At 40.2% G+C, this 13,404-nt stretch overlaps 1 protein-coding gene across 1 annotated transcript; it reads right to left on the bottom strand.

Annotated features, from left to right (window-relative positions):
- Positions 1-202: 202 nt before the first annotated feature.
- arfrp1 (ADP-ribosylation factor related protein 1) lies at positions 203-12,106 on the bottom strand. The gene is made up of 7 exons (XM_063474967.1): positions 11,746-12,106; positions 11,127-11,214; positions 10,684-10,766; positions 7,064-7,145; positions 4,989-5,059; positions 4,520-4,620; positions 203-3,380 (listed from the first exon to the last, which is right to left on the bottom strand). The coding sequence occupies exons 1-7, from the start codon at positions 11,836-11,838 to the stop codon at positions 3,293-3,295; spliced, it is 606 nt and encodes a 201-aa protein (XP_063331037.1). The 5' UTR covers positions 11,839-12,106; the 3' UTR covers positions 203-3,292.
- Positions 12,107-13,404: the final 1,298 nt, after the last annotated feature.

Here is a 13,404-nt window from a genome sequence, read left to right as displayed (position 1 = left end):
TTTTGTACCCTCATACCTATAACAGACCCATCTCTGTAATATATCTATATATCTATATTATTGCTAACATATATATTTTGTAATATATTTATATTATGGCTAAAGCACTTTTCTGGGTGGATGCAAACTGCATTTCGTTGCCTTGTACTTGTGACATGTGCAATGATTCAATTCAATTCAATTTTATTTATATAGCGCCAAATCACAACAACAGTCGCCTCGAGGCGCTTTATATTGTACAGCAGATCGTACAATAATAGATACAGAGAAAAACACAACAATCATATGAGCCCCCATGAGCAAGCACTTTGGTGACAGTGGGAAGAAAAAACTCCCTTTTAACAGGAAGAAACCTCCGGCAGAACCAGGCTCAGGGAGGGGCGGGGCCATCTGCTGTGATTGGTTGGGGTGAGAGAAGGAAAACAGGATATAGACATGCTGTGGAAGAGAGACAGAGATTAATAACAGGTATGATTCAATGCAGAGAGGTCTACTAACACAATGACAATGAAGTTGAATTCTATTCTATTCGAATGCTTGGCGACATGAGACTGTGATGAACAGGGTCTTTAGTGCAGACTTTTCAGAGAATGTAGCTCATATTTCTGCTGCTAGATGATAACAACAGGAGACGACCTTCGGGTCATGAAAGCCAGACAGGAGTGGGGGTGTAGATTATATCACACATCTTGTCGGTAAAGCTTTAGATTTGCAGGAGGCTTCGCGCTGTGCACATCTCCTTTCCGGAAGGTTTTACTGAATAAAGTGATTGAATATATTTTGAATACACTGAGTCAGCGTCTTCTCTGTCCAGCCTGAGGACTAAAAGAATCGGGTTGATAGAAGTATTTTTGATTTTTTTTAAGCTGTAATGTAAAAACCCTGTAAAACAAAAAGCAAAGAAAGGTGATATTGAGATAGATGATATTGATTCTGATGGTGTTGAACCTTGCGATCATCAGCAATGAGAATCAACAATTATGACAGGAATAGCTGTGGTTCTTGAGCTAGTGACAAACAGATTTACCTTCACAGCTGTGAAGGTCAGTATGAGGACTGATAGGAAGCTGAATGTTAAACTATCCCAAATGACACATTATATTTTATTAAAATGAGAAATTTAGTAGAATCATCTATCATAAAGTATAAGCGACTGGCAGAAAAAGTGAATGACAAATATCTGCTTTGACATTGATTCAGCAGAGATTAGTAAGACTTCTGTGTCCTGTATACAGACTTTATAAATTTCATATCGATTTATTGAATCATTTATAGTATTCCTGCAAATTGATGTTTGATCCTTTTGGTGCTAGAGCTAAACCACATCCATGTATAAGAAACTATTAGAAAAGTATTTTTTCTTCTTTCAAGAGTTAGACCAAATGAATTTTATGCACGCAATACTGGGATTTTAAATTTACAGACTGGAAAAATCAAAAGTTCTTTGTCCCCATTTATTCATCAAGAATTCTTCTTTTTATAGTAATGGCAATCTAAATGCATAGTGATGAAAAAATATTGCATGCAAAGATTTAAAAATCCCATGATCACAGTTAAAGTGGCACCTGAACAATTTGAACATGTTTGTCTAACTTAAATAAATGATAGTTATGGTATGAAATCAACACATCAAGCAGGGACCAGAAGAACAAACAGCACAGAGAAGTATGTGGTCAGCTTCTCGAAGTCTTTGAAAGTCTTTCAGCAGGAACAACATTATTCCCAAAGAATTGTCTGTCCAAACTCGCCCGTCATTTGACAATTGGGCTGTGATGTGGTAACTGTGAAGGCCTTAGTTTGATTCATGTAATTCTCTTTATCAAACTGAATACACTGATACACATTTGTACTGGAAGAGCAATAGTGTTTGCAAAGGATTCATATTTGTGGTAGGATTGGCTTGTGCACTTATTTGACTCATTATTAACTATTATCTCCATTGGTCAAGTTAGTTGCGACAAATAACGCTGAAGTATCATTAGCTGTAACCTTAGTCTCTCATCCTGTGGTTCAATTTCAACTGTTTCAATTTCAATGCCCCCCCAATTTCACTTCTGGATAAAGCTCTCTGGCAAAAGTCAGGGCAACAATTAACAGTTCACGATGGTGACAGCACAGATAAAAATGGATCAAACTGTACACAAACAGTTGTGTAAATGTGCTGCAGATGCATTTTCAAGTGCACTGTACCGCTAGCAAATCATGAATGGATTGTGCCAAGAGAAAAAATGTTTTCTGACTTGTTACTGTAAAAGCGAAAAGGACTCCTGTAAGATCTGCAGTCTAACAGCGCACTAACTCGTTCTCCACCTGCTGCACATTCTGGCTGGGATGACCATCCAACTTGCAGATGAGAACAAAAGGAGGACTACCGCCTCCACATGCAGTCTGAGATAATCGAGTACATCCAAATATGAGATGAGAAACTTACTGGACAAGCAGCTGACTGACAGAAGTGCCATAACAGCAATCGGATAAGTGGGCCAGGGGGCAGAGAGAAAAGGGTCTTGGTGGCTGGTTGCCAGCAGCTGAACCCTGAAAATAACAGTGAGTGCACTGTCCACTAGTAAACCGATTGCTCTGTCAGACTGATGTAAAAAATAAAGTTTACCTGTGGGAACCAACTGGGCAATACTAGTATAGTACAGCTCTGTTTTTAACTGTGACACAGGCACATAACCAGCTGAGGATTAGGAATTGTTCATAAAAAGCAACTTCCCAATGTCAGAAGTGGATGCTAACTAACTTTACAGTCACTGTTTTCAAATGTTGAAAATTGTGTAAGGACAGCACGGATCAATAACTAATAATTCCTGTCTTATGCCTAATGACAAAAAAGAGAGACCAGCCTAGCTAAATGTAAACTGTTTATATGTTAAAGGTTCTAATGATGGAATACTGCAGTATCATTAAGTTCATCAAAAAACCATGGATCATTGTTTATTGAATCTGATAGTGTGAAAAAATAGATAAGTGCCCATCAATGCTTTGTATATTTAATGTGTCAGTGTTTCTGTGCACTCAAAGTGCTCCATATAGATGCTGCAGCACTGATCCCAGTAAAAGTAAACGACACACCTTCAAAAAGTGTAGGCACAAACAGGCAGACGTCTGCTCACAGTACATCTGAATCTATGTTTGTTGATAAAAATACTATAATGAAGTCCAAAAAGCAGAAATCCAAAGAGTCACAGGAAACACAAGGTGAGAGTTATCAGCTCCAGGGCTTAACACATGGAATGTCCTCAAGGAGAAACTCGTCCAAAATCACAGTGGAGAGATGACAAACATCTTATGTGATGTCCTTCTGTCTCGGTGGCCGGTGAATGTTTCTGACCACACACTTCACCATCCACTCAATGCCTTCGTTCACGCCGTCCCTGTATGGAACAAGCAGATCGTTTCATATTTCTTTTAACATCTATAGAGTGTGAAATTATTTAAGACTAACATTTCATTGAAAGCAATACAAAAACACATGAAACGTTAAAACTAAGGCATTTCCTAATATATGCTCATTTTGAATTTAATACTGCTGTAGCTGCTGCCCGGACCAACAGCAGCTACTTAGCAATGATCTAATAACATGACTGGCTGGAAAAAGGTGAGTCTTTGAAAAATGAAGATGGGCCAGTTCACCAGTCTGCAAGCAGACAACAGTAAACAACGAGGACTGAATTCAAAACGGTGCAAAATATTTCTTTACAGAAAGGACAAGGCTGAAAGCACTTTAAACTGCTAGGATTTTCAGGCTCTCTGGCTACGTTACTTTAAAAACAGACATGACAGACAAAGTGGAAATCACTGCATTTGCTGAGAATTACTTGTGAAATCCACTGCATCCACTAATGTGACTTTAAACTCTACAACTAAAAAAACAAAAACAAATGCTAATGTCTTCTCTGAGCCTCAAGCTCATTTAAGTTGGGTTGAGGAAAAGGAGAAGACTGTCCTGTGGGCTGTGCAAGCACATTCTGAAACATCCACCCTTGTTAAAAAAGGATGACCATCCATCTTACAGTTCAGTAGAATCTGTGATGGTATAGTTTTCTGCTATTGATCCTGGCATGGGGAACTTGCGCATCTGTGCAGACCTCATTAATGCTGCTGGAAGTGCAAACCTGTCAACCATTAAAAACCTCTGGCACACTTTGAAAATGAAATGAAAACATTACAAAAAGGTCTTTTGACTATTTCCAATTAAATTTAGGATTTTGATATTTGGAAATCACCACATTGTGGTTGTTTTAGCATTTTAAGTGAAGGGACTGTAATTAAATGTGAGAAAACGTTTGATGCAATGTGATTATTTGAATTGTTTAAAGGCAGTCCTTGTCTATTAACAGATGTGATCATAAACTTAAATTGATGCAAATTTGCATTCAGTGTAATTGAATCAAATAAAAACACAACAATTACTTTCATAGCTTAGCTTCTGTTGAACACACGCTACATTGCATTATGTGTGACAGCAAGCTGTTGCAAACAAAGTCATCATTTAAAACTGTTGTAGTCTTACCCTGTGAGAGCAGTGCAAGGCTGGACTAAACAGTCTCTCTTGCCAATCTTTGGAGCACAATCACTGAAGGTTGTTTTAATGTCGGGCACTGACAAACAGTTCTGAGAAAAAGAACATACACAAGACTGAAGGCAGTGACCAAGTTCAAGACACACACGCAGTGTACAGCGTCCTGAAATGCTGTTTCACCCCAAGCACCCCCATGGTGTATCTATAAGAATATAAAAATACATCTCCAAGAGATATAAAACTAGAAATTACAAATAAATAGTAACTCGCTAAATTTGGGTAAAATTAAGAGATAAAAAGATACTATTACTAACTATATCTATGTCCAATACACAAAGATAGGACAGAGACAATACGAAGTGGATTGTGCAGTAGGTATTGAATACCAGTGCACGTGCACATTAAAGTGCACATGTAATGAATGAATGACTGGCTTGGTGTGAATGAAAAGTCCAGGTACCGGTACATCTTGCTTATTAGCCAGCACGAGGAGTGGAACGCCTTCCAGTGCCTCACTGCTGATCATTTTCTCTGGAACAGAAGAGAGATCAATCACTGATTCAATAATACAGCACTTTGAGAAAGTACCTGCAGCTTTTCTGATTCCTTAATTTCTCATCTCATATTTGTCACACATTTCAGATCTTCAAACTGATCGTAATATCAGACATATTGTCCCTGCGTCTGTGTGGCTTCCTCCCACAGTCCAGAGACATTCACTTAGTGGAGTTAGGTTAACTGGTGTCCATAGGTGTAAATATGAGTGTGAATGGTTGTTTGTCTCTGCTGCTGGCACTCTGTCCACGGTGTTTCGCCCTATAGTAGCTGGGATAGGCTTAAAGTTCAGACTGCTCTTGTCAGACTGCTGGTCTGGACGAACTGAAGGCTCCATAACATGTTTTGTCTCCAAATAATTATACAGTTTATCCTTTGCACAGAATGCTCTGATGGTATTTTGTGACAATGGTGGGGAAATAACCTAAAATGATTTTATGCTTGTTATTCTTCTTTGCCAAAAGACATGCAGACTGCTGTTGCACTCTGCTTTGTTGTTTACGCCCCTGCAAAGGACAATTAAGGCCTAACAAAGACAACCTGAGGGTGTGTGTGTGTGTGTGTGTGTGTGTGTGTGTGTGTGTGTGTGTGTAAGGCCATATATTACAGACTTCCATAATAGGGCTTATATATATTGAGATGTTTATAGTAACCGTTATGACTGCATTTCTAGTTATAAGGTTTAGGCGGAAATGATCTCTTCACACAGGGTCGATCTGAATACCTTTTTTACCTTAATAAACAAAATCATCATTCAAAAACTTCATTTCTTATTTCCTTGGGTTAATATTAAAATGTGTTTGATGATCTGACATGTAGATATGACAAAGAAACAAGAAACCTCCACCACGGCATTTTAAAGGAATAGTACTGTACTGTGGGGTGGCTGTAGCTCAGGTGGCAGGTCAGCCACTAACCAGAAGGTTGGTGGTTCGATCCCAGGCTGCCTCCTGGCTGCATGCCAAATATCCTTGGGCAAGATACTAACCCCATGTTTGCCTACTGGTGGTGGTCAGAGGGCCCGGTGGCGCCAGTGTCCGGCAGCCTTGCTTCTGTCAGTGCGCCCCAGGGCAGCTGTGGCTACAATGTAGCTTACCATCACCAGTGTGTGAATGGGTGAATGACTGAATGTAGTGTGAAGCGCTTTGGGGTCCTTAGGGACTAAGTAAAGCGCTATACAAATGCAGGCCATTTACCATTTATTTATTTACTTTGTATATATTCTTACTTTAACAAGTTTGTATTACAGTAAAAATAAGACATTTTGGGGTCAACGTGAAAGAAAGGCAGATGTGAAATGTAAAAGTGAGATCAGAGGTCAAATGTGACATATTTGGATACAAACTATGATGTTTAGAATCACCATACACCAGTGTCACTTCCTAAATGTTGCCAATACAAACAAAGGAAATAGAAGCACAGACATTTTAAAAAACTTTGACCTTATTTGGCCCTGAAGAAGAGTTCTGAGATCCAAAAACCTCAAATATAATTACCTATATGTTGACAATACAAACAACTGTAGCAAGCAGCATAGTTTTGTCATTTTGACTTTCAGATTAATCTATTGATCTTGAAGACGAGGTCAGAGATCAATATTTTAAATACTTATGCAGGACTTTCTATGTGTTATATTTTCCACTTGTGAGAATCACAGTTTATATGTTCTAAGGCTTTTTGTCACTTCTTGAACAATAAATCATGAAGTTTACCTTAAAAGATATCGGTGCATGTAAGCCAAATTTTTATGGATCGTTAACATGACCCCACAGTTTTTATCAGAATTCATACAAACGTTTTCAAACTATCATGAAGACAGACAGAAGGTCGAAGGAGCGCACAAACACTAGCAAACACACGACCTCCTTGGCGGAGGGATTAAGGAAGTGGGCAAGTGCTTTGTCACAGCACCATGAATGTCAGAACAAATATCAATGTTTCCATTTGTTCAGTAAATAACACAGAGAGAAGGTTACTCACCAAAGGCCTCCTTTGATTCTGACAGACGCTCTTCATCAGTTGAATCTATCACATAGATGACTCCATGGGATTCAGCGTAGTACTACATACAACCATGAAGAAGAAAACACGTCACAACATATATATATATATATATATATATATATATATAAAAAACACCCATCTCGCCTCTGCGGGCGGTTTATCCTTCAAGCTCGGGTCCTCTACCAGAGGCCTGGGAGCTTGAGGGTCCTGCGCAGTATCTTAGCTGTTCCCAGGACTGCGCTCTTCTGGACAGAGATCTCCGATGTTGTTCCCGGGATCTGCTGGAGCCACTCGCCTAGCTTGGGAGTCACCGCACCTAGTGCTCCGATTACCACGGGGACCACCGTTACCTTCACCCTCCACATCCTCTTGAGCTCTTCTCTGAGCCCTTGGTATTTCTCCAGCTTCTCGTGTTCCTTCTTCCTGATATTGCTGTCAACCGCTACATCGATCACTACGGCCGTCTTCTTCTGTTTGTCTACCACCACTATGTCCGGTTGGTTAGCCACCACCATTTTGTCCGTCTGTATCTGGAAGTCCCACAGGATCTTAGCTCGGTCATTCTCCATCACCCTTGGGGGCATCTCCCATTTTGACCTCGGGACTTCCAGGTTATACTCGGCACAGATGTTCCTGTACACTATGCCGGCCACTTGGTTATGGCGTTCCATGTATGCCTTGCCTGCTAGCATCTTGCACCCTGCTGTTATGTGCTGGATTGTCTCTGGGGCATCTTTACACAGCCTGCACCTGGGGTCTTGCCTGGTGTGATAGACCCCAGCCTCTATGGATCTTGTACTCAGAGCTTGTTCTTGTGCTGCCATGATTAGTGCCTCTGTGCTGTCTTTCAGTCCAGCTTTGTCCAGCCACTGGTAGGATTTCTGGATATCAGCCACCTCCTCTATCTGCCGGTGGTACATACCGTGCAGGGGCCTGTCCTTCCATGATGGTTCCTCGCCTTCCTCCTCTTTCTTGGGTTTCTGCTGCCTGAGGTATTCACTGAGCACGCTGTCAGTTGGGGCCATCTTCGTGATGTATTCGTGGATGTTTCTTGTCTCAGTCCAGGGACTGTGGTGCTGACACTCACCAGTCCCCGGCCTCCTTCCTTCCGCTTAGCGTACAGCCTCAGGGTGCTGGACTTGGGGTGAAACCCTCCATGCATGGTCAGGAGCTTTCTTGTCTTTATGTCAGTGGCTTCTATCTCCTCCTTTGGCCAGCCTATTACCCCAGCAGGGTACCTGATCACGGGCAGGGCGTAGGTGTTGATGGCCCGGATCTTGTTCTTACCGTTCAGCTGACTCCTCAGGACTTGCCTGACCCTCTGCAGGTACTTGGTGGTTGCAGCTTTCCTAGCGGCCTCTTCATGGTTCCCATTTGCCTGCGGGATCCCCAGGTACTTGTAACTGTCCTCTATGTCTGCAATGTTGCCTTCTGGTAGTTCAATCCCCTCAGTTCTGTATATATATATATATATATATATATATATGTATATATATATATACATATATATATATATGTATACACATATATATATTTGGGTTGGTGGTTGTATTCCTGAAAGTACTGCTATACTGCGGTTAGTAAAACCCCATTTCAGAAAAGCAATTCACTGCAGTAATTGGCAAGTAATTTAAAGACCATATTTATTTTACACAACAGGACAAAAACAACATGTCAAATTCTGAAATTAAGAATTTCATCAAAATGTAACAAGTTTGTACACTTCCAGCTCTGTGTTTGGGACGTGTGGAGACTCACTGCTACACCTTTAAAAGAAAAGGATTTCCCCTGCTCAACAGTGTGGGCCTTCACATCTGTATATATCAGGGGTGGGCAATCTCAGTCCACGAGGGCCGGCGTCCCTGCAGGTTTTAGATCTCACCTTGGGTCAACACACCTGAATCACATGATTAGTTTGTTACCAGGCCTCTGGAGAACTTCAGGACATGTTAAGGAGCTAATTTAGCCATTTAAATCAGCTGTGTTGGTTCGAGGACACATCTAAAACCTGCAGGAACACCGGCCCTCGTGGACTGAGATTGCCCACCCCTGGTATATATCCATCAGCATTAATAGGGCCTTCACTGATGTGTAGGTTAGCCATCCCATGTTCAAGATGCAACACAGTTTACTATGATAACAATGGTTCCCCTCCTCTCTAGTCTGCAGATAACAACATCCATGACCAAAACAATTTTAAATTCTGACCGTTTCCACTACACCTGAAAGTTTGAAGGTGGAGCTGTCAATTTAGCTGTTGACCAATATCCCCACTCTTCTGTGCTGTGGGTGAAAGATTAAGATCACAGATACAAAGGGAGGAGAACTGCATCCAGAGGACCAGTGTTTACTTTGGTTTTCTGGAAGTAGTTCTTCAATGTATGTTTCGGCTAATTGTCATGTTGGAAGATAAATCAACAACCGAATGTTGCTGCCGACTGCTTTAAGTTTACTTTCAAAATCTTCCTCCTTTCTTCATGATCCCTTTCACCTTGATGAGATTTCCAGTTCTAGACACTCTGAAGCATCCCCACACCTTAATACTCCCACCACTGTGTTTAACTGTGGTGTTCTGTGGGTTGTATACCTCTACCTTCTTCCTCCAAACATAAGCAGCATCTCTAGGGCCTAAGAGCTGTAGTTTCGTCTCACCTGACCACAGGTCATGCTTCCAGTATGCATAATGTTTCTCCATGTTATCCTTAGCATACTGTCTGGCTTCAAGGTGTCTCTTCTGCGGAAGTGGACTTTTCTTGGTGTGCAACTTCACACTGCATTCCTGCGCAGGGTCCCAGTGATTGTCTTCTTTGAGACTACAATTCGTGACTTTGCTAAGTCATTTAGTGTCTTGACAGTTGTTCAAGGGTCTTTGGCACATCTCTCATTAGTTTTACTTCCAGAGTTTGAAATCTTTTGCTTCCTACTTCTGCAAGGCTTGTTCTGTACTGTTAAGCTCTCTTTGAATTTTTCTGTGATAGTTCTGGCTCCAGTTCTTGAAACGTGGAAATGCTATGGTCATTGTGTATACCCATCTCCTGCTTTGTGAGCACAACAACTTTTTTTCTCAAGTCTAAACTGATTTCTTTTGTTTCTGGCATGATGCTTTCTCAAGTGACAGCTCCAACCCTTGCCTGATATTTTAATACTCTGAGTAAATTAGAAAATAACCCTATGTTTTAGTTGGATTTTACAAGCTTTCAAAATAACAAAGTTAAAACACATCATTGGACACTAGTGATTTGTGTTTTGGCTCAAACAAAAAGTCAGATTTTAGGGTGCTAATAATATCGAACCTGGAAATATTTTTCTAAGAAATCTGTTATTCTGTTATTGTGTGTAAACAGAAAAACAATATGCTTTTGAAAGTATTAGCATGTTTAAAAAGGCTCTGTTGAAAATCCCTTGGACAACTTGGAAAATGTAGACAAAAACAACTGCCCTCTGCAGGTGGTAAAAGGTGTTGCCAAATATATCTGTGTGGCCTGTCCAGGTGCAGTCTATGCATGCTAAACACAGTGAAAACATTACATCTTCAAAATAGAAATACTATCTATGTTAGTGTAGAGGATGTGAAAAATTCCTCTTTTTTAACTCACTTTGTCCCACAGAGACTGCAGCTCCTCCTGACCTCCCAAATCCCAGAACATTAGACGAGCCTTGCCAACATCAATTGTGCCAACTGTAAAGGAAAGTAAGAGATTCCCAAAAATGTTATAGATCAGCAGATTAAATCAAGAACGTTCTGTGAACTAGAAAGAAGGTAGCATTAGAACATGAAAGATTACATAATTGCATTGATTTGTCCTTCAGCTACACCATATTAGGTTTTTCTATACCATAACGGTTAAAATATGAAATTACAATTAATTCCTGCAGTTACTCATCAAAAAAGAACTAATAATCATTTTTCGTTGTTAAGCAGTAATTACACACTCAAAAAGCAAGTGATTCCTGTTACCTGACAAGGCAGTAGAATATTGTGAAGGAGTTCATGATGATGCAAGCGTAGCACGACACTAACACTGTTACATTCACTTACTGTTCAAGCCAACTGTAGTTGTGATCTTGGATAAAGTCATCCCCTTGTAATTCTTACTAAACTTTGTTTTGGTCTGTTCCAGGAAAGTCTACAGACAGAGAAAATGCGAGCAACCATTAGACTGGTGAATTACTCAGTTGAAGAGCACTGTGTAAGTATCTGTGCATGTGTAAAACAAAATTAGCTAAACTTCAGGCAGCTCATTTGCAGGTGGTGGCCACAGACGATCACGCTCTCTCTTTCTGCTGCCTGATTTTTTCGCTTTTGCTAGTATCCTTGTCTTTGATAGGATCAAGTGGGACATGCAGTTCATTCAGGCAGTCTAACCCCTTTAGAGGGGCACATTCACAAGTGATTTCTTATTGTTTATGCTCCATTAATGGCCAGATTGATATCTGTCATTTACTTTAATTTTTTTACCCACTTATTTAGCTCAATCATCCAGGTAAGTTAATCCGTTCTGTAACTTAGGTTTTGTCCTATTTACTGTTCATGATTTCTTGAGACAAAGAGAGTGACAGACCACAAAGCTAATTTAAACAAGAGAACATAACACCGCTTTCAGTGCTATGTGCATAACCCAGTTAACCAATTATATAAGACAACATCACTTTGATACCGTTTTTCCGGCGTTATCCAGTCCCAGGATCAAAACGCAGTATTCATCCTTCTGGAACATGTACTTATATAATCCAGATAATAAAGTGTACATCTTGAAAAAAAGTAAACATAAACAAAAACGCGTCCGTGTTCGCTAGTCCTAATGTTGGCTAGGTAGCTTAGCTTAGCTATGAGGCTAAACAAGCAACACGCGCCACTGTGGCTTCATTATACTCCCACTAAACATGCCTGTGTGCGAATACGGGTGAATAACATGTATGCACACATAAAACAAGTCAGAAAAGCCGTCGTTTAAAAGTACACTTCTACTATGAAAGTCTGAACACAATCCTGTCTCTACGTGTAACGTATCCAGGAAGTGCCACTGTATGAATTATGGGAACTGAAGTACATATGGATTCTACCACATTACGTTAGGTGACAGTGTTTTAGATATAAAACTTCGTTTCCCAGGAGGAAGTTCGAAAGCGTGTTACATCATTTTAAAGAAAAACGCAACAAATATAGAATGAATTGATTTGTTCCAGTAGCTGTAGAAAGTTCAGAACCAGAGCGTTATTAAGTGAGTGCTGACAGTCTTAACAACTGTTTGTTTTTAATGACGTTTCATCTCTCAGCCATTCAGAACTGAGAACCTGCAAAGACAGGTGAGCAATATTTGTGTTCGATGGAATTCACATTCTCTATTACAGCGTCAAATAACTTATATTAAAACCCTGACTTCATTCCTTCACCAAGCACTAAGTTATGTTTTGCTTAGGGCTTAAATACTTATTTCATTTAATGACATGCAAATCATGGACTTCTTTTTCTTTTCTTTTGTCTTTCAGGGGGTGGGGAATTTTCCATCTCTCTCTGTTAAAATAAAATGACCATGTTACCATAAAAATTAGAGACTTGGTTTTTTTTTTTATTATAAATAAACAGGCTTAAAATTCAGCAGTGGAACAAATAATTATATCCCCTACTGTTTATGGATGCTGCTGAGTTGAAAGTGGAATAGGCTGAATGACGATTTGAACATTTCCTTTATTAAAATACATTGTAAATTATTTACAACCTACAGTTTACATTGGGTGATACCATATATTCAAATAATACGATATATATATAATATAATATCAAGTTAAATATTTTATCCATCTTTCCACTTTCTTCTGCTAATCTGGACCCAGGTCACGGGGGCACCAGGCTAACCAGAGAAGCCTACATCTCCCTCTCCCTAGCCACCTCCTCCTGCTCCAAGGCGTTCCCAGGCCAGCCAAGAGATATGGGCTGTTTTCCAATTCAGGGGCTGCATCATTCGGAGGACCCGGCCTTTGTGGTCTACGTGGGCCGGGTCCTTGGAAGACCAAGAAGGCCGGAAGTGTGAGGCTTGTGAAATGGGACAGTCTAGCCTCCACCACACTGCTCAGCTTGCCAAGCAACCTGAGCAGCACAGCTGTTTGAAGAAATGAAGGAGAAATTTCTTTTATTCATCTGTTTGTTTTTACATGTGCTTTGTTTTATTAGTTGAGTATCTGAGGCTGAGACCACGGGACTGTAAAAACATGATTGTTGGGCTTCATTTCTGTACTGAGCAGTCATTTTAAGATTAGCTAGTAAATATCAATTAGCTAATGTTGTTCATGAGACTAAAATCATCTCACTGTGGTAA

The sequence above is a fragment of the Pelmatolapia mariae genome, linkage group LG5 (assembly GCF_036321145.2).
Source record: "Pelmatolapia mariae isolate MD_Pm_ZW linkage group LG5, Pm_UMD_F_2, whole genome shotgun sequence".
Classification (NCBI taxonomy): domain Eukaryota; kingdom Metazoa; phylum Chordata; class Actinopteri; order Cichliformes; family Cichlidae; genus Pelmatolapia; species Pelmatolapia mariae.
This window is presented reverse-complemented; position numbering and strand designations above follow the sequence as displayed.

Coding starts and splice junctions, on each gene's coding strand:
- arfrp1 (XM_063474967.1), bottom strand. CDS start 11,838: ATGTACACTTTATTATCTGGATTATATAAGTACATGTTCCAGAAGGAT. Junction 11,215..11,745: donor TGGATAACGCCGGAAAAACG/GTATCAAAGTGA, acceptor CTCTGTCTGTAG/ACTTTCCTGGAACAGACCAA. Junction 5,060..7,063: donor AGAATCAAAGGAGGCCTTTG/GTGAGTAACCTT, acceptor CTTCTGTTCCAG/AGAAAATGATCAGCAGTGAG.